The sequence below is a fragment of the Esox lucius genome, chromosome 4 (assembly GCF_011004845.1).
Source record: "Esox lucius isolate fEsoLuc1 chromosome 4, fEsoLuc1.pri, whole genome shotgun sequence".
NCBI classification, from domain to species: domain Eukaryota; kingdom Metazoa; phylum Chordata; class Actinopteri; order Esociformes; family Esocidae; genus Esox; species Esox lucius.
The window spans coordinates 30,469,785-30,493,997 of NC_047572.1; the positions used below are offsets into that span (position 1 = coordinate 30,469,785).

Genomic DNA, 24,213 nt, shown 5'->3' on the forward strand with positions numbered 1-24,213 from the left:
CAATGATGAGTCCCTGTGAACATCTTTTTTGAATGATCGGCCCCCCTAGTGACTTGGAGCCACATAATCTAATTTCACTAAATGAAAAAACAATCATGTCATCTTTGTTAAAGAAGGACAAAGTACATGCTTAAAGAAGATGGAAACAAGCATATTGTTAGGCTTGGTTACCACCAGGAATACTACAGCTCCATGCAACTCAAGACCGATGGGTTGGTTAAGTCATCGTGCAATGAGTGCCTCCAGAGCTCTGGTAGGTAGGTATGGGTAAAGACCAGTGAGCTGGAGAGACCTATCAACAAGCTACATTTGCTACAGGAAACATTCATGGTAAGTAATAAGACAGTAAGTACATTACTTGAGTATTGGAACAAGCTGTATATATGGTGAATAAAATGGAAAACATTCTAATCTTAATTTTTGTACCTACATCAATATATTTTCATTATTTCTTATCACTCAGGTGCCCCTGCTATGGATTATAGTTCAGACGCTCTGAACTATTTAGGCTATATATGGTTGGTATATTGAAGTGGCACGTTAAGAAGAAATTGCTGCTAATAATTGCTGGTAAAAATATAAGTAATTTGCTTCCAGACTTTGGGTTTGGGTTAGGGTCTTGTAGTAAACCAAATTGATTCATATTATTATTAACTGTTTCCAAAAATCGAAACATGGACACACTGTAAGGTTACCAAACAATTGTGAACATTTTCTCCATATATTTTACAACGTTTTTTTTAATAATAAACATTTTACAATAATGGATTTTGGTTGGTGCACGTATAGAACATTGGGGACACTAACCGCATTATCGAAAGGTGGGGGGGGTGCTTTACCAAACCAGGAACTCGCCAAGAGGGTGGAGCCAATCCCACAAAACGCGCGAAAGGCCAGTCATTACGCAAAATCAGAAACAAGAATGGCGTCTCGTTCAAAAGCAGGTAAATACGACATCGTCGAGATTTCAAAACAAGAATATTCATGAAGTTGCAATCGTGAGAGGAGTTACTGAATGACAGGACGGCTTATAACTCACTACTAGTAGCCTATATCATGACCATTATGTAGGAAAAGGTTAGATAACTAGCACGTTCACCTTTACAGCAGCTAGTTTTAGCTTTTAATAACGTCCACCCCCTGTGTTGGATAGGTCGCGGCACGAAACGCAAAGCGAGCGCCGAGGTGGAAATGGAGGCCGTCGCCGTGAAGGGGAAGATGGGTAAAGTAGAGGAGGACGACACGGAGACTGTTACAGAGGGACAAAGAGTGGTCATTGAACACTGGTGGGAACTGTAACTGAACGCGACAAAATTTGACATACAGTACATGCAAATACATTCGGTTTACAAAAACATGAATGAAGTATATTTGTGTCGGTCATGAATAATGTGGCATGTGTAGCTACTGCACATAGCAATACTGTCATCCTACTTTTACCCATATATCATGGGCGAAAAGGCAACGCACCAAGCCTACGTTTACACCGCTGCTGCAGGAAAGCGCAACTTCTAAACGCTCCCGTTTCTTTTGGCTCTACAGTAAAAGCTGACGAGTGTACGGCCGTAATGCCGAAGGGGTCAGGAGTGCCCTTGTGGCCGCCCACCCTGAGCTCACTGTGGTTTTGAACCCACAAAAGCCTCGGGGTAAAAGTTTTGAAGTAATACTGGTTAAAGGGGAGAAAGGTGAGTACTTCCCAGGGTGCACCTGTGTGGAGTCATTGTTTTTCTGTACTTTGTGTCTAAGTCTGTCTCGCATCTTCTGACAGAGGTATGTCTCTGGTCGGGTATAAAGAAAGGCCCACCTCGCAAGCTGAAGTTCCCTGCGCCAGATGTAGTGGTTTCTGCCCTGGAGGAGGCACTGAAGACTGAATAGACACCACTAATGAAGGTCTGTATTGGCAGAATCATAAGTTGCCCTCCTGTCTTATTCCGCTAACTAAATGTAATTGACAGGTGAGACACTATATATAGATGTCCTGTAGCTATGGTGCCATTTCATATTCTTGTATGATACAAGTTAAATTAAGTATACATGTATGGCAGCGCTCAATGTTTCTCCAAGCAAATCAACAAAGTCATATATCACAAGCATAGATTTTTCTGGAATGTTCTGCAGTGTTTCTTTTTAAATCAGTTAGTGATTCTGTTGTCTTAAATACAGAGGTTCATCACATCTTTTATACAGAAAATGATACAAAAGGAGAATGAAAATTGTCACCAGAAAGTAATCAGTAAATTTGATTATTTTGACTCCCTGTGATATAACAGAAGCCATAGAAAGACTAGAGGATTTTGTGTAAAAATGAGTGCAATGCACTATTGTCAAATAATGTACAGTTTAACTGTCATTCCCCAAAATAACTTTCTACCAATTTTATAGTAAGGTCTCCCTCTTCTTTCCAGCTGGTCCTGTAGGTTTAAGAAGCTGTACACAGAATGATGAGGAAGGACCAATGGGGTTGCCACCCAGTCTTTCCTCTGATGACCCGTGTCAAGCTCCTCTAGCCCGGAAACATAGTGACATCTAGTGGCCTGTCTGTGAAGTGGAGCACATTTTCTCTGGCTATTGACTGTAATGGTATAAGTCATTTTCTCCATAAATCCTAGTGGAAAAACATTTTTTTTAATAAACAATTATTTTCTTCCTATTGGGTATTTTTGGACCTACTTGTGTTTTGTGATGGATTACACAAGCTCAGTGTTTGGACTGTAAATATCCAGGACAATAATTATTTGAGTAGAATTCATGCAGACCTGTTGATTAACGTTTCCTTGTCATGACTAGATTTAGACGGTTAGTCTGAATGAAAATCGACCTTATTTTATCTAAAATCTCTTATGAGATGAATGAATGCTATAATGAAAAAAACACTCCGATATTGCCAATAGGTTTTTGGGGATTATCAACCTCCTCTGTATGCACTACTGTTCAAAAGTTTGGGGTCACTTAGAAATGTCTTTGTTTTCCATGAAAACATGTGTGAAATGAGAGGGAATATAGTAATTGACAAGGCTAGAAATGTTGTTTTAAAAAAATATATATTGTAGGAGGAAATTGACATCTCCCACTTCACCACCAAAGTATGTTTCTTAAACAAGACACTGTGTCCTTTTGCTCAGAAGCGGGGCCTCCCACTTTTTGGTTAGAGCCATTTTGCAATGTTCTGTAAAGGAAGTAGTACACAGCGTTTTACGAGATCTTCAGTTTCGTGACTGTTTCTCAGATGGAATAACAATTTTGCCGAACAAGAACCGATTGACCCGTTTCAGAAGGTACTTTGTTTCTGGTCATTTTTAACCTGTAATCAAACCTATACTTGCTGATTCTCCAGATGCTCAGCTAGTCTTAAGGCCAGTTTTATTGTTTCTTTAATCAGCACACTTTTTTTATTTGTGCTAACAATTACAAAAGGGTCATCAATTTGCCTTTGAAAGTGATACATTTTCATTAGCAAACAACGTGCCATTAGAACACAGGACTGATGGTTGCTGATAATGTGCAGAGGCACATTATCTGTAGATATTCCATTAAAAATCAGCTGCTTCCAGTTACAGTAGTCATTGACAATGACTGCAACAATTGCTTTTCTTTTCAAAACAAGGACATTTCTAAGTGACGCCAAACTTTTGAACGGTAGTGTACAACATTTTTACTCAAAATATTTTCTTGATACCTTTGTGCTTTTTTTTTTTTGCATTTTCTTGATTATGGAAAATAAAGATTTTTCTACACTTCCGTTTTCAACATTTTATCTTCAATTGCTTTAATGCGTTACGCAAACGTACAGATGTACAAACACAAAAAGACAAATGATGTAGCCAGTTATTTGGAGCTTGTTGTATACGAAATCACAAGCGCTGATTGGTTCGGAGACGTGGCGTCATATTTGTGGGACTAGGGTCAATCGTCTCGTTTCTCCGGTGAGGTTGGGTGAATGCAGCTTAGAAACGCATTTAAATCAAACCAGACCATCCGAGTTTGTCCTATGCAAGTACAGGGGTTTCCGTTGGTTCCTTTTTAAACAAATGTATTTACATTCATAGCACTTGTACTTTCTAGTCTGTTAAACAGTGTACTAGCCTGCATGCTAACTATTTACTAGGTAACTAGCTAGAGTTGAATTACGATAAATTCGTGTTAGTCGACTAAAGCTCAGGACGTATGCAAATGCGGTCGGTTCTGTATGCCAAAGAAAATAGTTTTCGATGAACATTCATAATAAAACCTGTAGTTCTATTTTACTTCGAAATCTGTCTGCCAGCATTAACCGCCTTTCTACTCAAACGGAATTTGTAGGCCTGAGTTTAATCAGTTAACTGTCTGAACACGCGGGTATTGACTTCTCAGGTTTATATTAACGACCACGTTGTACTTGTAGTTATAAGGGTAGATCAAAACGCCTTGAAAAATGAATTTGTAGTCTCTCAACATGTATGACCGCGACGCGCCTTTAGCGATGGTCTATAACGGAGTCTGTTTGTAAATAAATGACACATTCCCATGCATGGACTCATGGGTTATTTAAGGGATCTGCACAACCGTTTCGTCACTAATAATAAGAACACTGAAATCTGACATTGCAGCATCTAGTCACATTAGAAATCCAACGTGAATTTATCACATGGCTGAGAGGTATTAAAACATTCAAGCTGACTGACCCATTTCTCTACAGCGATGGCGGCGGAGGGCCCAGAGAAGACTGCCGAGGAGGGGGCTGGGGCGGGTGCCGGCAACGGGGGGACACGGTACGACCTGGAGAAGGAGACAGAGCTGCGCTTCGAGGTGGATGCTGGGGAGAAGGTGCAGCTGGAGCTCCTCACGGGATTGGCTGAGATCTTTGGCTCCGAGCTCAACCGCAACAAGAAGTACACCTTTGGGCCGGGGTCAAAGGTTGCTGTGTTCACCTGGCAGGGCTGCAGCGTTTCTCTCTCGGGGAAGACTGAAGTGAGGGGCTGTTAAGTCGATAATTTAATGGCGGGAATGTGTTTGACTGAACATTGTTACTGTTGGGCCCTGTGCAAAAACAAGTGTCTCTCTCTCTCTCTCTCCTAGGTGGCGTATGTTTCTAAGGACACCCCCATGCTGCTCTACCTGAATACACACGCTGCACTGGAACAAATGAGACGACAGGCAGAGCGAGACAACGAGAGGGGACCGCGGGTCAGTTTGTCAGTTTTCCGATTAGTTGAACAGATTCATGGCCGGTGTCAGTTGTCTGCACGCCCATTTCGCCGGAGTGTGCGAGCGTTCGTTGTGCCTAAGCGGCCTTAAACATCCTCCCCCAGGTGATGGTGGCGGGGCCGACAGACGTGGGCAAATCGACGGTGTGCCGGCTGCTGCTGAGTTATGCCGTCAGGCTGGGAAGGAGGCCCACCCTGGTGGAGTTGGACGTGGGCCAGAGTGGGGTGAGGCACAGCCAGGATGCTACTACATACAGAAAGGAACATCTGTTGCTACATCACCTCTTTGCTAATTGTCCCCCTTACCATCTCTACCTCCACTACCATCTCTACCTCCACTACCATCTCTACCTCCACTACCATCTCTACCTCCACTACCATCTCTACCTCTGTGCAAAAGTGTAATCACACATTTTGTTGGATCTCATTAGAGGCTGCTGTCTGGCTCTTTTAGTGGTTGGTAGATTGCAGATGTACTGACACTTGTGGTCATGTGTGTTCGTTCAGGTGTCAGTCCCGGGCACCATGTCAGCGCTGTGTATCGAACGTCCAGCTGACGTGGAGGAGGGTTACTCTGTACAGGCTCCACTAGTCTACCACTTCGGCTCCACCTCTCCGGGGACCAACATCAAACTCTACAATAAGGTGAAGGAGACCACACTGCTGATGTACTGTTATGAAGTCATTCTTTCGCTGCACTTTTGGCGAACTCACGTGACCCCTTCCCTAATTTGCAACTCTCTTCTGCTCCCCGGGGTGCCAGTTGACGTCGTGTCTGGCCGATGTTTTCTCCCAGCGCTGTGAGGTGAACCGCAAGGCCAGCGTGGGCGGCTGTATCATCAACACCTGTGGCTGGGTGAAGGGTTCCGGCTACCAGGCCCTGGTCCACTGTGCTTCTGCCTTCGAGGTGGATGTGGTACTGGTGTTGGACCAGGAGAGGCTCTACAATGAACTGAAGCGGGACTTGCCGCACTTCGTCCGGGTCGTGCTCCTTCCCAAATCTGGAGGGGTGGTGGAGCGCTCGAAGGACTGCCGGCGTGAGGCTCGGGACGAGAAGATCCGGGAGTACTTCTACGGTTTCCGCAGTGCCTCGTTCTTCCCTCATGCCTTTGACGTGCGCTTCTCTGACGTGCGCATCTACAAGATCGGGGCGCCGTCCATCCCGGACTCGTGCCTACCTCTGGGGATGTCGCAGGACGACACCCAGCTGAAGTTAGTCCCCGTGACCCCGGGCCGTGACCTCACGCACCATGTGCTGAGCGTAAGCTGTGCTGATGAGGGGGAGGAAGGTGCGGGGGGGGGTGCGGAGGGGCGTGCTGGAGAGTCCGGTGTGCGGGTTCATTGTGGTGACTAACGTAGACACACAGGCACAGGTGATGACTGTTCTCTCGCCGGCCCCGCGGCCGCTCCCCAGACACACACTCCTCATCATGGACATTCGCTTCATTGACCTCAAGTAGAGAGAGAGAGAAACCACAATAGGAAGAGAGAGCGGGGCTAATACCCAGGGGGCTGTCAAATAGTTAAATTTTTGTGGCATTGAGCTTGGGGAGCAGAGCAGTAGCCTTGTGGCCAATCTCTTCGGCTAACATTCCAGGCCTTGTTCTACATTGTGTATCTTTAGCGTATTGCTCACAGAAAAGGCTGGTTACATGTTGGACATGGAACTGACTTGTTTCAGGATTTGGGTTATTAAATGATGGAGAATTCCCAACCCAGTGTGATGAGAGTAGAGATTCTATTTGAAGATTTCATGTCACAAGGTGTAAGGAGTGGAAGCATAGCTAAACGGACTGCTAGCTGTAGTTCTGTTTTGTCATTTTCACACTGAGCTGACAAGGGAGAAGTACAGATGTTGTGCGGTGAGCACAGGGGGTTAGAACTGAGCAAAGGGCAGCAATACAACTGAAGGTTATTTGTTCAATTCTGATCACTTATAGACACTGGTCTGAGTTTTAAATCAGTTATTTTGAGTTGTTTCTCTGTCTCTTGGGTATGAAATGGTTTTATTGTTAAAAAAGAAAAAATATTTTTAATAAAATTTGAGTCTAACCTCTTTTCCTTATATGATTTTCACATTCACTCCACTGCTTTATGGTTGAAAATGTGTTTTAAACCTGCTTTAGATAACAGGACCTCTAGCAAATATTTGTATAAGGAGTCTTGTGAATATGCAGACACGTATGGCGTTATGAAAGCTTTCAAATGATGCGCCTAATCCCCGCCCCAGGCCACCACGAGCAAAGACCCAGAGAATCCCTGATTGGACAAACGTCCCACCTAAGGGAGCAAGGACAGTTCCGGGATTCCAACATTGGCCTAGCAAAAATAGCTAGCTAGTTGCTAACTAGCTTCAAGACAGAAACGAAAAGCGACCGTACATTAACATCTGGAAAATCTATACCCTGGACGTGAGGTATGCCTTGGTTCTGGTGAAATGCTTTTCAAAATATGCGAATAATAGTTTATCCGTTGTACTGTCACAATAAGCGGTGATGTTACTCACAGGTCGTCTGGACAAACTTGCCCAAGATTGGCTAGCTAGCAGATAAGATAACTATCGTCAGTTTTACATTATCGGCTGTATTAATCCGGGGAACAACTTCACATTTGATCTTCCAAGTTACAAACACTTCTAACAATACCTTGTAATTAGATGTTTTGTCATTTTGTCACATGTAGCTACGCTATGCTTGCGGAGAAGTGTGTGTGTGTGTGTGTGTGTATATATAGGATTTACTATGTCCTATGAGTCCTATGTGTTAGCATGGACAGATTATTATCCAACGACAACGTGTGTTTAGCATCGGTGATGGAACATGTCAGTGGCGGGGTACTTAGCTGTCATTATGTTTTGCAATTGGATTATGTTCAGGTGTATGGCAATGTAGAAAAATATGCTTTGCTAACGCGACACATCAGGATGATTTTAGAATTAACTGCCTGTTAAAATCATATATTATCACTGTATTGTACTACAGTACGTGAAGACGAATCGATGTAGCCAAATGAAAAGTAATTTTTGTTAATTATTTAATTACGACGTGCCTCAGTACCTGAGCATAGAGAACAGGATTTCGATGACAGGATTTCCTGACGCTCAACATCGTGCAACTGTAATTCCTATTTGCCAACTGTACTAAAAACCTTTATACTGTATGTTTCTCAACAAATATTTAGTTTTGCTGAGAAACTAGCGTTATTGCCGCCGTTACACACTGCACTTCCAAAAATGATCTAAAAAAACTAAATGCTATGGTAATAATAACGATACTTCAAGGTACTGTATCAGCCGATCGGCAATAATACGGTATTTAATTAATTATAATGGTGCCAAAGGTGCATTTGGCGCATGCACATTTGAAGATTTTTGTGGAGGTACACATCTTGCCTAATGGCAGCAATAACGATAGAAGCTCTGCACAAATATTTTGGTAACACTTATTTGTACCGTTCAATTCGAGGATACTGTGTGTCAAAGAACATGTCATAAAAACCCTCAGGTAGTTAGATGAACGTTACCCGCGGTGTTATACAGGTGCATCTCTGATAGTTAGAATATCGTGGAAAAGTTCTTTTTTTCCCGTAATTCTAATTTCCTTTTCTGTATTGTCTTCTAATATATACTTCTAATATTTTGGGATACTGGATTTTTGATTTCCATGAGCTGTAAGCTGTAATCATCAAGATTAAAACAAAAAAGTCTTGACATTTTTCACGTTGTGTTATGAATCTAGAATATATATGAAGGTGTCACTTTAATTTGAATTACAGGAAGAAGAAAAAAACGTTACCACGATATTCACATTTTTTTTAGATGCACCTCTAAGTTGAGGAATGCTTTGCACTAATCTACATGCGTACTTAAAAGTTTTAAATTATGTTTGCTCATTTTGGAGGGTGTGGCTTTCGGGGTGTGTTCGTGTTCACCAGAGTGTCACGTTGTGGAACGGTTTGCATGTACATCGCTGACAATGCATGCAATCCAACAGTTCCATGCTACCACACTACACTAGCGGGTGTTTGGGGTAGCATTCAAATAGTTTAATGCTACCTTGGTAACAGCCCAGTGGCACCAGCAAGGCCCATTTCAATAGCCATGTGCTGTTCCCCCTATGTCGTTCCCAGGGCCGGCACATGATCCAGTGGTTAGAGGCCTGAGCCAGTAACTTGCAGGTCATTGGGTCACAGCCCGGCTGGCAAAATAATCAGTTGGTCCTGATGTTTTTGTAGAATGTGATTAACTATGGATAAAACTCTGGGTGATGTTCAAAAACACTGTTGTGTTGTCTGCCGTCTTCCTGTGTCTGTCTCTTTTCCAGAATCAGGAAAAGGGTTAAGTTCTGTTACTCGTATCTATTTGCGCTCTTGGTGTAGGGGATGTCGCTGGCTTAATTGTGGTTGCTGAAGGATGTGGCAGAGATGTAGCACAAAATTCTGGGCCATGTGCATAGGCGGTCTCTGAGGCCCCCCCCCCCCCCCACTTTATTCAAGATATATATTTTTTTCAGGGCCCCTCTCCAGGTTAGGGCCCTGTGTTCTTAGTACCCCCCCCCCCCCGATGTGATTGAATGTTCAGGTTTGTTTATTAGCCTACCTAAGATCAGTTTTCCGTGTTCCAATGGAACAACACCTCCCCTCAGGTGTTATATGAGATCAGTAGGGATTGAAGGCCTTGTTTATAGATGTACAAAATACCTTCTGCAGGTGTCTGTCTGTGTGCAAGATGAGGACAGAAGGCGGGACAAATGTTGTTTTTGTGAGAGAGTGATCGAGGGAAAGAGAGGGAGGGAGATGCATGTTTAGACCCAGCCCCCGTCTCAAGGTTTCAACGCACATCCGGCCACTCCTTCGGTATACAGGGCGTTCATACCGGTGTGGGAAGATATGTAAGGGGACGTGTTCTTGGTATCACCTCGCAACGCTTCCATGCTGTCCGTGGTTGTGTCACCGACCGTACCAACCGTCTGCTTTAAGTTGCCGTGTTGGCGGGCGCCTTTGCTGTAGTTGTGTGTACATGTTTGCTGTTTCTCTCTGTTTAAGGAGCTCACTCTCAGGCCTCAAGCGTCTGACGGAACGCCGGAGTGAGTGAGAGGGCCAAATGGGACGGGGAGTGACGAGAGGACCTGACGTTTTCTGAGTGGCTTCGCTTCAAAGGCGTCATGGGAAAGAATGCGTGTCGTCGGTGGTTCTGGAGAAGGGTCTCTCAGCACTGGGCTATCTCACAGTGGCAAAACCACAGCGGTGAAGATGTAGGCTCTGTTTGATATGAGTTTGAGTTAACCGTTCCGTCAAAAAGGCCGAAACAAACAGCCAACTAAACAGCATATTGATCCAGTTGACCCAACAAGACTGAACGAGACCTGTAGAAAGGACCACTCGCTTATGACAGCAAAGTGGATACAACATTTGAGACAGCTTTTTATATCAAAGCTTAAATTTTTTCGAAGTTGCACTTCATTTGAGTTTTTTACAGAACTCCTTTAACACTGTCTGTCTGGCATTTTTTTATTTTGTCTGAACTGCTGCTTTTGCAGTTTCAAGGATATAGACCCTGCAACTGTCTTTTGCAAGAATACCTCTACGCTTTTCTGTTGCTCAGACCCTCTTAAAATCAGTGCCTGCTCTGCTAGACACCCCTGTTCTGTTCATCTATAGACACCCCTGTTCTGTTCATCTATAGACAGTCCTGCAGCTCCTCTTAATTTCTCCCTCAGGCGTGTGGTAAAAGTCAAACGTGGATTTAGCTTTTGAAATATGTAAAAGGTTGATTTGTCAGACCAGTTCAGTAAGGGATTCTGAAAGGGTTAGTTGTGTTTTTGCCCTTGAGGGTCTTTGTTGCACTAGACAGGAGAGGTTCTATTGATTTTGTTTATATATTTTCGCACCAAATCTGACATGAAAGCCATTACTGAAATATTTATAGAAGTCACAATTATTTTTGTATCATTGTATAGTCTTGTTTAAGAGGTTTATATAAAAGTTATATAATCAAAATATATATCCTGTATACATGCAAATATCTACCCATATGCAAAAAAAGGTGTAGACTACTGTCAAGTTTCTTTTTTGTTGTTGTTGTTGTTGCTGGTTTTAAGTAGCTATGGTACAAATAACTTGCTAGCTTTCAGTTTTTTTCCAAATTCCTGCTTTATGTGATATTACGGTTACCAAGACAACCCTCCGGTCAGTCATGCCCTGGTCCCCCATAAGGAACCTGGGGTCTTCACTCTGATCCTTTAGTTAGACTCCTCCCCCTCTGATGCCAGGGTTCAGTAGTGGGGGGCTAGGGGGCGGGGTAGGTGGCCCCGCCTCCTCCCCCCCGCGCCCATTCCGACCCAGCCGCTACATTCCCGTTTCCGCAGCAACCACCTTTCTGGTCGGTTCCACCACACTCTTCTTCTGCTTCACGTGAGTAATGCACGCACACACACGCACACACACACACACACACACACACAGTTTATACTGTGGATTCCTTGTAACTGTGCTTCTCTCCCTCCAGGTGTCCGTGGCTGTCGGAACATGTCTCTTCTGTCATCCCTGTCTATAACGCTGCAGTCTTCCTCTTCACCCTCGCCAACTTCTGCATGGCCACCTTCATGGACCCAGGGGTCTTTCCCAGAGGTAGGGTGTGTGTGTGCGCGCGCATGCGTGTGTGTGTGTGCGCGCGCATGCGTGTGTGTGTGCGCGCGCATGCGTGTGTGTGTGTGCGCGCGCATGCGTGTGTGTGTGTGCGCGCGCATGCGTGTGTGTGTGCGCGCGCGCATGCGTGTGTGTGTGCGCGCGCGCATGCGTGTGTGTGTGCGCGCGCGCATGCGTGTGTGTGTGCGCGCGCATGCGTGTGTGCACGCGCGCATGCGTGTGTGTGTGTGTGCGCGCGCGCATGCGTGTGTGTGTGCGCGCGCATGCGTGTGTGTGTGCGTGCGTAAGTTGTAAGGGATAAAGAGTGTCTGGTGATCCTGTTTCACAATCTGAGTGAGTCTGGGGTAGTGAAACAAGGATAATCGCGTTAAGGGAGAACATTTGGCCGGTCCTGACTTGGGGTCAAGTTTAGGGTTAGAAATGAGGTTAGGTTTGGGGAAAGTTATTTGAAATCGTACTAAATTGCTGGTCCTTACCGTGACAGTTAAACGTGTGTGTGTGTGTGACAGCGGAAGAGGATGAGGATAAGGAGGATGATTTCCGCGCTCCGCTCTACAAGACTGTTGAGATCCGCGGCATCCAGGTCCGGATGAAGTGGTGCTCCACCTGTCGGTTCTACCGGCCGCCGCGCTGCTCCCACTGCTCCGTCTGTGACAACTGTGTGGAGGTACAAACACACACACACACGCAGTTGCCCGACCGGGGACCGCAGCGTTTAAAGTCATCCGCGGCAGAGACAGGAAAGATGACCGAAACTGTGTTGTTGTTTTTTTTGTGTTGTTGTTGCTGTGTTTGCCCCTGATCCGTCTGTGGCCCTTTTGACCCGAGTTTCCTGTGCCAGGACTTCGACCACCACTGCCCGTGGGTGAACAACTGCATCGGCCGCCGGAACTACCGCCACTTCTTCCTGTTCCTGCTGTCCCTGACCGTCCACATCGTGGGGGTGTTTGGGTTTGGCCTGCTCTTCGTCCTCCATCACCGGCACCGTCTGGACACGGTTCACGCCGCTGTCACGTATCCTCGAGGCCTCACCCAGGCGGCCGACGGCGCCGTAGTCACGTCCACAGGATGATTACATACTCCGTGACCTCTGTTGAAACCAATGAAAGCGATTACACGGTCTGTGTTTTCCCGCACTTAGACCGGGGGTGCGGTTTTCTGGGGCTGATTTGAGCCGCTCATTGTTGAAGTCACGGCATCGCCGTTTACTCATCTGTAGAGGTCCTGATGTGGCAGACTGGATGACATGTTGGCATGGCGATGGTAATGGGGCAGCTGTAGTGGATGTGGGGTCCTGCTGGTTTAGATTGTGTCCTTGACTCCGTGTCCCAGAATGGCTTCGATGTGCGTCGCTGGTCTGTTCTTCATACCGGTGGCAGGCCTGACTGGTTTCCACATGGTCCTGGTAGCCCGGGGGAGGACCACCAATGAGCAGGTATGTCTGTGTATTCGAGGCGACACAGTTCCCGGGAGGATGTGATGTGACGGTCAGAGTCAGAGATTTGAGTTTTTGTAAAATGCTGCCTTAAAGGTGGAGTCAGTGAAACGATGTTGCTGCCAAACGCACCTCAGGGACTGGGCATGAGTCTGGTTACTTCCTGGGTCCATTGCTGAGTCCATCTTAAATTCCCATGCTCCTCTGAGGGAGTGGTCTGTTTGTCTCCGCCTTTCTTCCACTGTAGGTCACGGGGAAGTTCAGAGGCGGAGTTAACCCTTTCACCAATGGCTGCTTGAGGAACGTCTCTCACGTGCTCTGTAGCTCTCAGGCTCCCAGGTCAGTGTGGTTTGGTCCTTGTTTTCTGCTGAAGGTTGATGCCGTCACGGTGTTGTAGCAACGTCGCTTAACTTCCTGTGTGTGATGTAGCCTCAGGTTAGTGTACGATTCAGCGGAGCGTTTTATGGAAGCCGTTGGTGTGTGTTTGTCTCTGCTAGGTACGTGGGTCGGTTACGGGGCATGCCGACAGTAGAGGTTCAGCCCCCGTTCCTTCGGCCTCCTCTCTCCGAGGCCCAGCTGGAGGCTAAAGTCCTGGATAACGGTGTCCAGAATGACAGCCACAGCACCCGGGTATACACACACACACGAGCGCGCACACACACACACGCAGGTGTATCCCTGTGTTGTTGCCACTGAACATCTCCCCTATATTGACACTGTAAGCAGTACACATCAGAACACACATGTCATTCCAGTTTGCCCTACAAACACACACACACAGTAGAAAATATGCTGGCATTCCAGAGCTCCTGGGGGAAACGTTGATCTGGCCATTTGTTTTGTAAACATCAGTTTAGATTGCGGACGTGGAATCTTTTTTTTCTTTGTCTAGTTAGCGTGACCTGTGTCGTCCGATCTCATTGACACACGCGTGCGTGCGTGCGTGTGTGTATGTGTGTGTGGGGCTGTTTATTAACGGTCTGTTTGGTTCCGGTCAGTCCAAGAGCAGTGGGGACGTGATGGGGTGTCAGTCAGAGGATGCAGAACCTCCACCTCCGCCCAAACCTGAGCTCCACTACCCGGGTCTGCCTCATGCTGACACAGAGGGTGAGTGGTTGAACACACACACACACTTTACTGTGAAGTTTGGACCTTTTGAGGACACCTAATTTTCCTCCATTTCAAGTTGTACTTTGCCTTCACCGTGTAACACTAATCCCAAAATAAACCCAACTCTATTTATAACTGTAGCCTGAAATATCAGCCTGAGAAGGTACTCATTTTCCCAGTGTTATCATATTCGTGAGGACTTTTGGTTCTCACTATTGTAGGACTATATGTGTCCTGACTGACACACACAACTATATATCCTACACGTAGTATTGTCAAGCTTTAACACTCTTGTCCCACCCCTCCAATCAGAGAGCAGCTTGCTGTCTGAAGGTCCGCCCACTCCCTCTATGTACAAGTACCAGCTGGCCAATAGCAGCTCACCGAAGAACCACAAGGCCCTGACACACCAGAACAAGGTACACACACAAGGTATACACAAACGCGCACACACACAGTTTCCCAGCTCCTCTTCAGTCCTGAGTGGTATTCCAGAGTGTTGGCTTAATAAATTCAGCGTTCTCTGAAGACCTCTAGCTTCTCTTAACCAGATAAGGGAGTCCAAATTTTTTTTGGTTCTGGAATGGCTTCCAAGGTGCACGAAAAGGTCCTCACAACAATGATAGAAAGCGTGATGGACATCATAGAGTCAAAAGACAGCATAATGTTTTAATATTTTGGAACAAGACCCGCCTAGAACGATCATGATTAAGTTTATAGGATTGACAAAATAATGTTTCTTCACTTGGTCAGGATAAGATTTACTTAACCTGGTAGTTAGCAAGTTTGGTTCGTGGGTTGATGCCATTGACCTTCACAAGGGCAAAACAGCCCCATGACATAAAACAGCCACCTCCATGTTTTATGGTGTATTTTTCTGCATTATGTTCTTAATTCCGCTCTTGGAATGTGTTTTCGTGGAAACGATACTAGCAACGACATGAATGCTCGATTAAGTGTTCTCTAACACAAAAACTGAGGCATGAGTGACCATATCCCAACATAATCACAGTTTTTGAAATGTTTCTTTTAACAAATGTTTTTATTTTTGTAGTCTGTTTCTGGTGCAGCAATTATGTATAACTATATTTTGGCAGCCCAACAATCAGCTGTAGGGAGAATTTTGTCAACAGCTGATGGCAGTTGGGGGTGTCTCTTCCGGTTCAGTAGTCTGTCATGTTTATCTAAATACAGGGTCAGATTAGTTGATGGCAGGCTAGTTTGGCTCAACCTCTCCTTAGGGACCCCCAGCCATTCCATGCACTTGATCGATTCCAGAGCTAGCACAACTGATTGGACTTCAAAGTGCATTCTGGGCTTTTTGGCTACTGGTTGTGAAGTGTCGCCATCGAGCCAAAACGGCTCGCAGAAAATTGCGTGCTATTTCATTTGAGTGCAGATACACGACATGTCATCAGACCAATTCGCTTTTATACTTGGAATTTCATGGCTGACTGAGGGTTGATCGTGATTCTACTTATAGATTATGCAACTATAAACAACATATTACATATCCAGAAGTGTTATTTGTCCCAGACCGTATGTTCAACATCTGGAGAGGGTTGAATACCTCTGGTCTAGGATTATAATTTTTTTTTATAAATGACAGAGCCCTCTCTCAGGTGCTGTCCCTTCTCTTTACTTTCCCCTCATCTTTGACTGACCTGATCTCTCAGTGGCCATCGGTTGATCAGTAAGTCTCGGTTAGTGTCATTTCCGTTCCTGCCTGTCTGGAGGTGTTTGCCTGTGACTTCGTCCCCTCCCTGATTCTGCCTTACCATATTGCCTGTGTTTAGATAGATGTATAGGTTTGTGTACATGTGGTGATGGTGTTATCCCTTGGTCATGTTGGTGATCTTGGTCAGGTGGGTGATCTTGGTCATGTGACACCAGTAGACCCGTCCTTCCTCACTCCCTATCCAACCCGTCTGTAGACACCGTTTCCTCTTTGAGACGTCCAGGGAGGCATTCATTCCGATAAACAATACAATACAGGTGCAAAATGTCTCGTCTCAGCTGGTATTAATAATTTGTGTAGGTCCTCGTCTGATTTGTTCTGTTTGTCAGAATGAACGCAGTGTTTTGTTCTTTCGAAAAATGCCTCCTTTAAGTGACCTCGTAAACGGGTGTTTTGATCCTCCCTTTCCGTTCCGTCACTGCCTGTTTTTGTTCCTTTCCTGTCATCATCCTATCATCTTTTTCTGCCCGTCTCAAAATCTCTGTCTGTCCCTCTCGGTCTCTCTCCCTTTTCCTGCTCCCAGATGATTCGTGGAGACAGTTTGGATTCCCCCTCGATCCTCCAGTCAAGTCGCCAGCCCAGCTATCGCTCTGAGCCCAGCAGCTTGGATGGGGGCTCCGCAATGGGGGCGGGGGCACGCAGGGGGGGAGGGGAGAGGGGCGCGGGCCCCGGGGGCTCCGGTGGAATGGCTCGGGGCGCCTCGGGGGGCGTCTCCGGGTACTCGTTAGGGGGCCGCTCATACACCTCCTACCCGTCCTCCCTGGTCCTGTCCACCGGCGGCTCCCATTCGTCCAGCATGCGCTCCGCCCACACACACCACAACACCCTGGGCACGCTCCCGTCGGAGTGCACCACCGACACCAGCTACAAGAGCCTGGCCAATCAGACGCCTCGGAATGGCAGCCTGTCATACGACAGCATGCTGACGCCGTCCGACAGCCCGGAGTTTGAGTCGGCTGCTCACGAGCTGTCTCCCCCGCGGCCCCAGGCCCCCGGAGTGTTTCCCCCGGCGACAGCCTCCAACTCGCCACCTCCCGGGGTCGTGGACATGCCCCTACAGGGGTACACCTCTCCTTTCCTCTCAGTGCAGCAGAGGGAAGGCCAGTTGCTCCAGGGCTCCGCCTCTTTCTCCTCCCCTCACAAGGCGTACCTCCGTGCTGTCAGTCCGCCCCCAAAGACTGCCCCCAGCCACGCTGAGACTCTGCACCTCCACCAGGACTCCAGACACCCGCACCTCCGTGCCTCATCCACCTCCTCCCGCCCCCTTCCTCCCGTCTCTGAACAGCCCACCCCCTCCTCCCCCCGCTCCCTGGAATCCCCTGTGTCTCCTGTGTCCCCGCCCCCCAGAGGCCTCTCCCAGGGGAGGTCCTATTACCTTGCGGAGGCAGGGCTCCAGCACAAGGCTTGGCCGATGGGAGGTGATTCGTCGGGAGGGGGCGGCGTCGGAGGGACCCAGGCTCCACAGTGAGTAGAGACCCACAAGCCTGCCACTCTTCCTCCTCTTCTTCCTCCCTGATTGATCTGTGTGAGCCCTCCTCTTCCCGTCTCTGTGTGAGTCTTCCTCCTTTATTTCAGTGAGTGTTTCTGCTGGTTTGAAGGCGTGTGCATGCATGTGACAAGACAGTGTGTGTTTTAATGTGTGTGAAGCTAGGCTACGGGTAGGGTAATGTGCCGAGCCAAGGTCGTGTCGCACCTGGCTGCGACCGGGAGTTCCACTGGGCGGTGCTGTGTGGGTTATGAGGAGGGCGGGGCCATCAGGGCATTCTGTGACTCCATAGTAACTCCTTGTGGCACCTGTTAGCTGGCTGAGGTGGACAGTGGAACAGTGTTTCCTCCCAACAGCGGAGTGATGAGACGTGGCTTGGTGGACCATGTTCAGAGTACACGTCTCAGTCTGCCCCTCTTCAAAACCTAGGAGGTGCCTCAATGACATTCACCCAAAACTACACGCTAGATGCCATAAAAATGTGATAGTTCTTTTTTCATTTTATTTTGGTCATACTTTAACCGTGTAGTGGGAATGTTTATTTGTGTTGGTGAAATTTGATATGGAGGTGTGCAGTGTATGTGTTAAGATGAATGAAGCTGTGGCTGTGTTTGTCAGCATGCGCAGTTTAGCATGCCACGTTTTTTCATTCTGTGTTCTGTGCTCTTTGTCCTCTTCCCTTGGTCCTACCACCACTGTATCCTTTGTCCTAAGTTAGGGCCAGAACGATAAACACAGAGAACGATCAACAGGCATTTAGCTGATATTGCCCATTAACATAAGGAGACTATAATAAAGGTTTAAATACATTTGCTAATATGGGTTCTTGTTAATAGAAAAGCAGTAGTATCTTAAAGGGTCATTAAATATACAGACTCACAGTGGTTATTTTTCTTATTAAATTGTTAATTTGCAGCAATTTATCCACATTTTGTATACACTGGCCTGTATTGCTCAGTTCTATCAGAAGTGTGGTTAGAACAGTTTATTTTTCAATCCAATTTACTCATGTTCTCTCTCACTCCTCCCTCTGCCACGCCTATCTTCATCCTTAACCACACCCCTTTTTACATCGGATGTCCAATCAGATCAACCTCTCACCCAGGATTGGCCAATCACAGAACAGCCAAACCAGGGGGCGGGGTGAAAAAAGTTACTGGTGTTGGAGGGACCACCTATGAGATATCGGTTTGAGCGATTGACATCCGCCATGGCCAATTACTGAAAGAAGATTCTTCCACTGGAAATTTTCCAAATTTCTTACTCTGAGGAGGCTTTAAGCTGGATTTTCACTGAAATGCGCACACACCCTGATGACTGGACTTGGCGCTCTTGGTCAGTTGGGAATTGGTTAAGAGAAGTGTATGGATCCCAAGCACTTCAATGACCTTCATGTCTTTCTAATGCCACTGGTCGTCATTTTCTGCCAATCTTTCATATCGGATGGTACATTGAAAGTGAATAAGCGATGGAGCCATAGACTGTAGAAGGATTTAACACAGCAGGGTACTGAACTCTCTATAGCCTGTGTATTCATTGAGTTGTTTTGGTACATTAGTCACAGATAATTTATATAATGCTGGAGGGAAGGCTTTTTAACCAACCATCAGCGAGCCTATGCACTGGTGACCAATTGTGGCGCTCAGTGGTTCAAGACTTCGTGGTCCATTAAAATGGATGGACCAATCACAATAGCTTACCAATCTGCATTATTCAGTAATGAAAGTCTACAACGATTATTTAAGAAAAAAATGCACAGAGAAGATGCCTCGATTCAAAGTTTAATTTTGGTTTTACGAAGCTTTGTTTTTTCTATTTTGCTTTAAGTCTAAAGAAACTTTAAGAATAATTGTGTATTGGTCAGATGATAAAGAGAACTTGTACTTTTTTAAAGGGTGCTTGTGACTGGCCTTATGGCCATTTTCAAGCTTATTAAAACTATGGCTGCCCGATCTACAAATCCCTTTGCAACACAAATAACTGTTTGTAGATCATTCACTCAGTTTCAAAATATACCCATGATGCATGCGTTTTTAATAAGTGGCCAGAGTGAGTGAGACTGGTCGCTTGTTTTGATTGACGGCTGCATCAGCCAGTTAAATCTTTCCGGAATCCTCCCCCAAAGAGAATGATAATCCTAGCTGACAGACATCTGAAGTGGCCTATCACTGAGGATGTTTTGAAGCCGCATATAAAATGTGTACTCTGACTCTTCAATGCAACCCAAAACTTTTTGTGGAATGTACACAAAAAATGTTTATTGCTGATACATTATGCAAATGTTATGTTTTTTTTAGCTTTAAATGATTTGTGCTTTTGACGCTGTGCAATGTTCTGTCTGTCAATCAAATGCTAGGAAAACTTCAAGGATGGCCGGCCAAACAGGGAGGGAGGGGCTTATTTCTTTTATCGGACAGGAAAACATTTCAGAACACAATTCCAACCGACCTCTACATCCTGCTAATGGATGATGCATTTTGCCCCTAATGGTTAAGGATAGACAGGACGGGGGGTGGTGACACGTTCTTACTCAGAATCCACAGCTTCTATGCTGCTGTACTAGGGACAATTTCAGCAAATCAAAGTCTTGGGGGTGGTTGTGGTTCTGTTAGAAAGGACGGGTGTAGTATGAATATAGATTTTCTCTGGTAACTTCCAGGCAAACACCTCCAGACAGGCAGGAATGGAAATGACACTAACTGAGATTTTCTCTGGTAACTCTACAGCCAGATGAGAATGTCGTACATTCTGCCCCCTTTTTATTTTCTTTGTAGTTTTTATAGTTTAGTTAACAATCTGCCCAAATAAATGGCCTGGTCAAATGCATGAACGGGTTTGTGTCCACAGAATGTGTGTGTGTGTGTGTGTGTGTGTGTGTGTTGTGGTGGTGGAGGAGGAGGTGGTGGAGGAGGAGGAGGTGGTGGGGGAGGAGGTGGGATGTTCAATTCAAGCTCCGTAGTGAGTTGGAATGTCAACACTATCTGAATGTAGCACATTTCTTGTCCTGGGATTCATAAAGCACATGAACTAACAGCAAATCAATTTCTACAGCAGTGTGGCAGCTATCAGTACACGCCCCGCCACCCCCCCCCCCCCACTCCAAGGCCTTTCATACGTGTGCATGTCATTCTGTTTGTTGCGTTGAAATGCACACCCGGTTGATGTGTCGTGTGGATTATAGTTGAGGCTTCGCAATGGCACCAGCGGTCAGACATACACCGCTATACATGGACGGGCCACCAGACATTCTCCTGGTGCTGAAGGGGGCATTGAACAACAGATCACACATGAGTATGAGAGAGTAACGCTAGACCTGTGAGCTGTGCTGAATGACTAGGACAAGTGTCACCGGTGTCTGTTATTATGACTATGTAAAAGACCAAAATGGCCTTATGAAGAATATTAAAAAGTGTCTTCTCTGAATAAAAGGTCGACCTGATGGCAAAATGTCTTGGTGTAATGAATTATTTAATTTTTACGTTCGGCAGAAAATATACAATTGGATGACTCCATACTTCAGTGTTAAAAGAAATACCCCAAAAAGGCAGCAGAACTTTTCCTCACAGGCTAAAAGCTCTTGAATGGACTTCAATGCTGGTAGTCTGAACATCTGACCAATGATATAAGGCAGTGAAACTATGATTGCAGTACAACAATTGTCTCTTGCCATTTTCCACCATCTCTACTTGTCTTTCTTGCTCTCTTCTGTGATGTCAAGTTCTGATTGAGGGTCTTCGCTGCCTCCTCCTGGTTGGGAGGGCTTTTGTTCCTCTCCTTTCTCAGCGCGGCCTTTCTTCATCTGCTTAGAAGCTTGGTAGAGCTCGTTTAGGTTGAACTCACGGATCACGTTCTCCTAAAAGAGAGAGTGAGATACTGAGCCCGGTGTGATTGACTTCCCGAGTCCTCGAGATTCTCTGACACCGACACACACACAGATTTGTGATTCCTCCACAACACACACACCTCACTAAAGGTCCAGGACACAGCTCTCCTCTTAGAGTCCACCATTGGGCGTCTCATGACCTCCCGCCCTGACTGGAAAAGCACCAATGAGGGAAGTTGTCGGGCCAGAGGGGAGGTGCTAACCTGGTACCTGTAGAGAAGGATGAAGTTTCAAGGACACAGAAAGAGGCAGTCCCTTCGATTAGTGACACGGTTGTGGTGTCCTAGTTAACATTCTTGTCACAGACTACCAATTTGAAAAGGGTGAGTCTTACCTCTTGGCCACCTCATCGTATCGGCCAGCATCTATCTTCCCAAACCGCAGGCCAGTACAATTGTACCTGAATTCAAATCAAAATGAAAGACCTAGATCAGAATATTACATAGGTTAAATGGGGGTTTGTTAAGGTTTAACGTCAAATCCAAATTCCGGTGTTTAGCTGACAACTGAAATAATGTAGTATTTCACTGGAAGAAAGTAGACAGGGCAACAGCATACACAGGCTCAGGACCTATGGCACAGTAAGCAGGTGAGACAGGAGGAACACTCACTTGAGGGAGAGGTTGGCAAAGACGGAGGCAAAGGACTGGCACTCGGAAGACCAATTAGCGTAGAACTCAACAATCCAGGTCACACGAGAATCCTGGTTCAACTCCGCCTGTCCAATGGGATTAGACCGTATCAGATTACCGTACTAGAGGAGATCCAGCCAGGAGTCTAGCTTCTTAGATTAACATCATTATCCCGATAGGCAAGAGAACATAAAAGGGTCTCAAGCTTTTTTGGGGTCTCCACAGATGTTCCACATTTTAGTTTCGACTCATAAACTGGCAAACCTGATTAAATTTGTCTACTAATCATCAAGCCTTTGACAAACTGAATCAGGTGAGTTTATGGTAAAAAAATTGAAATGTACGGGGAGGCCTGAGGAGAGGTTTGGGAAACTCTGGAAAACTACAAAACGGAGAGTTTTAGGAAAATCTGAAAACTACAAATACCACTTAATATTCAGTTACAGTCAGTACATTAACAGTTTATAAGCTGAATAATCTTCATTGACAGGTAGGTGACATCACACATGTCCAACTGACAGACTTACGTCTATGGTTTTGTCACTGAAGTACTTGATATACTCTGGGCCCATGTAAAGAGGCTGCTTGCAGGTCATGACAAATGCTGGGACAAGAGAAAGGAATCGTTAGGCATTCTTGCTGTCATTTTTCACAACGTCAGTTAAATGTTTTAATACGTTCCACGTGTGAAAGGAATACAGCAAAGTCAAAGAAAATTAACAACACGATGCTTAGAAAAATCTAAAGAAGTTGTATGATTGTGGTGGGACAGAGACTTAATACTAACTTGCCCTAATGCTTAACCCCATGCTGCCAAGTTCACAGAGCCCCGAAAGGTGGCATGGTTTCCATCAGCAAAGCCAATGGAAAATCTAAATTGTACACTCCTTGACACCTAGCTTCGCTCTCGATCAGCTCCTTAAAACCCATTGGATGAGAAAAATCACAGCCTCCGCGACCTTCTCCTCAAACGGGATTTGAGAAGGAGACGCAGAGAAATCTAGTTTGCTGACTCTAGTGATGCTGACTGTAGTGATGGACGTCAATGACGTTGAGGGCAGAATGACGGCATTGGCAGCTCACCGGTTATTAGAGCGAAGTAGAGGATCCCGAGCCGGATGTCCAGCCTGAAGAAGAGGATGACGTTGGCCACTTTACTGAACATGAACAGGTTCCCCGCATGCTGTTCCAGGGTGACTGGGAGTAGAGAGAGCTATAGTAAGGCAGTTTAGAGGAGTGGCCAACGGCAGCTGAGCCTAAGCAGACACATTCGACCCCCCTACAACTGTTTTCTGGTGTGTACAAAACAAACTCTTTTGCAAAGAGCCAACCATTAACCAGAATTTGGCTCAAATTAAATTGCAGCTTGCGTGTTCTGAGGTGTGTACTGCTTACACTGTCAATAAAGGATAAATGTTCAGTGAGAACAATCCAGGCCAAACCTGCGCGTGTGTAATGGTTAATGAGGGGACCAGATGTCACCACATAGATTGTAGAACCTGACAAGGTATTTTTTTAGCCATGAAGAAATATACTATTTCCTGCTTTGAGGTCAGTTCAAGAGTGAAACTAACATTGGGGTTAGTGTGGATAAACAAATGTGTGTGTTTCATTCGGCACTCACTGGCTCGTCTGTTCTTCATCATGACAATCGCACTGAGAAACATTAGAATCTCCACTTCTCTCTGTAAGACATTGGCCACGCAACATTAGATACAAATTGTTGTTGACGTTTACACGGCAACAATCTCCACAAAGACAGCGCAACAAGCGCTGCAACTCCACACCAATACTGACCCAGTCAAAGTCGCATGGGTTCCCGTCCTCACGCTCTGTGTTCAAGTTTTCGCAAAGTCCCGGACACTTCCGAATTATGAGGAAAGCCGTGGACATCAATATAGAAATAATGTAATAAGGCTTGAAGATCCATTTGTATATTTGAGGCAAGTGGTAAAAGAAAGCAATTACTCCGGTGATCAACCCCATGTTCCAACTGCACGCAACAGTGAAAAGAGTGGGGGAGAGTGTCAATGTATTTGACTTTATTCCTCGTATTTTGATTCCTCGCGTCCTTCTGAAAATCCATTGGATGAGATTGTCT

At 45.8% G+C, this 24,213-nt stretch overlaps 4 protein-coding genes across 7 annotated transcripts; 3 read left to right on the forward strand and 1 right to left on the reverse strand.

Moving 5' to 3' along the window:
• Nucleotides 1-833: 833 nt before the first annotated feature.
• Nucleotides 834-3,383, forward strand: selenoh (selenoprotein H). 2 transcript variants are annotated; one of them, XM_013133637.3, is made up of 5 exons: nt 834-944; nt 1,154-1,286; nt 1,543-1,685; nt 1,769-1,890; nt 2,406-3,383. In XM_013133637.3, the coding sequence occupies exons 1-4, from the start codon at nt 923-925 to the stop codon at nt 1,873-1,875; spliced, it is 405 nt and encodes a 134-aa protein (XP_012989091.1). In that variant the 5' UTR covers nt 834-922; the 3' UTR covers nt 1,876-1,890; nt 2,406-3,383. The 2 variants fall into 2 exon arrangements, with proteins under 2 accessions (XP_012989091.1, XP_012989092.1); XM_013133638.3 differs by lacking the exon at nt 834-944 and adding an exon at nt 951-1,077.
• Nucleotides 3,384-3,838: 455 nt separating this feature from the next.
• Nucleotides 3,839-7,248, forward strand: clp1 (cleavage factor polyribonucleotide kinase subunit 1). Its single transcript, XM_013133634.3, is given in 7 exon segments — nt 3,839-3,923; nt 4,676-4,947; nt 5,056-5,163; nt 5,289-5,408; nt 5,691-5,828; nt 5,947-6,471; nt 6,473-7,248. Coding segments are annotated over 6 exon segments (1,332 nt in total). The 5' UTR covers nt 3,839-3,923; nt 4,676-4,677; the 3' UTR covers nt 6,644-7,248.
• A 94-nt stretch (nt 7,249-7,342) lies between these two features.
• Nucleotides 7,343-21,044, forward strand: zdhhc5b (zinc finger DHHC-type palmitoyltransferase 5b). 3 transcript variants are annotated; one of them, XM_013133633.4, is made up of 12 exons: nt 7,343-7,599; nt 10,227-11,594; nt 11,689-11,810; nt 12,338-12,495; nt 12,670-12,842; nt 13,161-13,263; nt 13,511-13,602; nt 13,761-13,893; nt 14,262-14,370; nt 14,686-14,792; nt 16,635-17,575; nt 18,686-21,044. In XM_013133633.4, exons 2-12 carry the CDS (start codon nt 11,446-11,448, stop codon nt 18,789-18,791), a joined length of 2,193 nt encoding a protein of 730 aa, XP_012989087.3. In that variant the 5' UTR covers nt 7,343-7,599; nt 10,227-11,445; the 3' UTR covers nt 18,792-21,044. The 3 variants fall into 3 exon arrangements, with proteins under 3 accessions (XP_012989087.3, XP_034147842.1, XP_028975302.1); XM_034291951.1 differs by having other exon boundaries at nt 18,316-18,773; XM_029119469.2 differs by lacking the exon at nt 18,686-21,044 and adding an exon at nt 18,312-18,368.
• A 6-nt stretch (nt 21,045-21,050) lies between these two features.
• tmx2a (thioredoxin-related transmembrane protein 2a) lies at nt 21,051-24,135 on the reverse strand. The gene is given in 8 exon segments (NM_001303799.1): nt 21,051-21,450; nt 21,561-21,690; nt 21,815-21,880; nt 22,092-22,198; nt 22,640-22,716; nt 23,196-23,309; nt 23,737-23,797; nt 23,910-24,135. Coding segments are annotated over 8 exon segments (915 nt in total). The 5' UTR covers nt 24,099-24,135; the 3' UTR covers nt 21,051-21,279.
• Between the last annotated feature and the right edge of the window lie 78 nt (nt 24,136-24,213).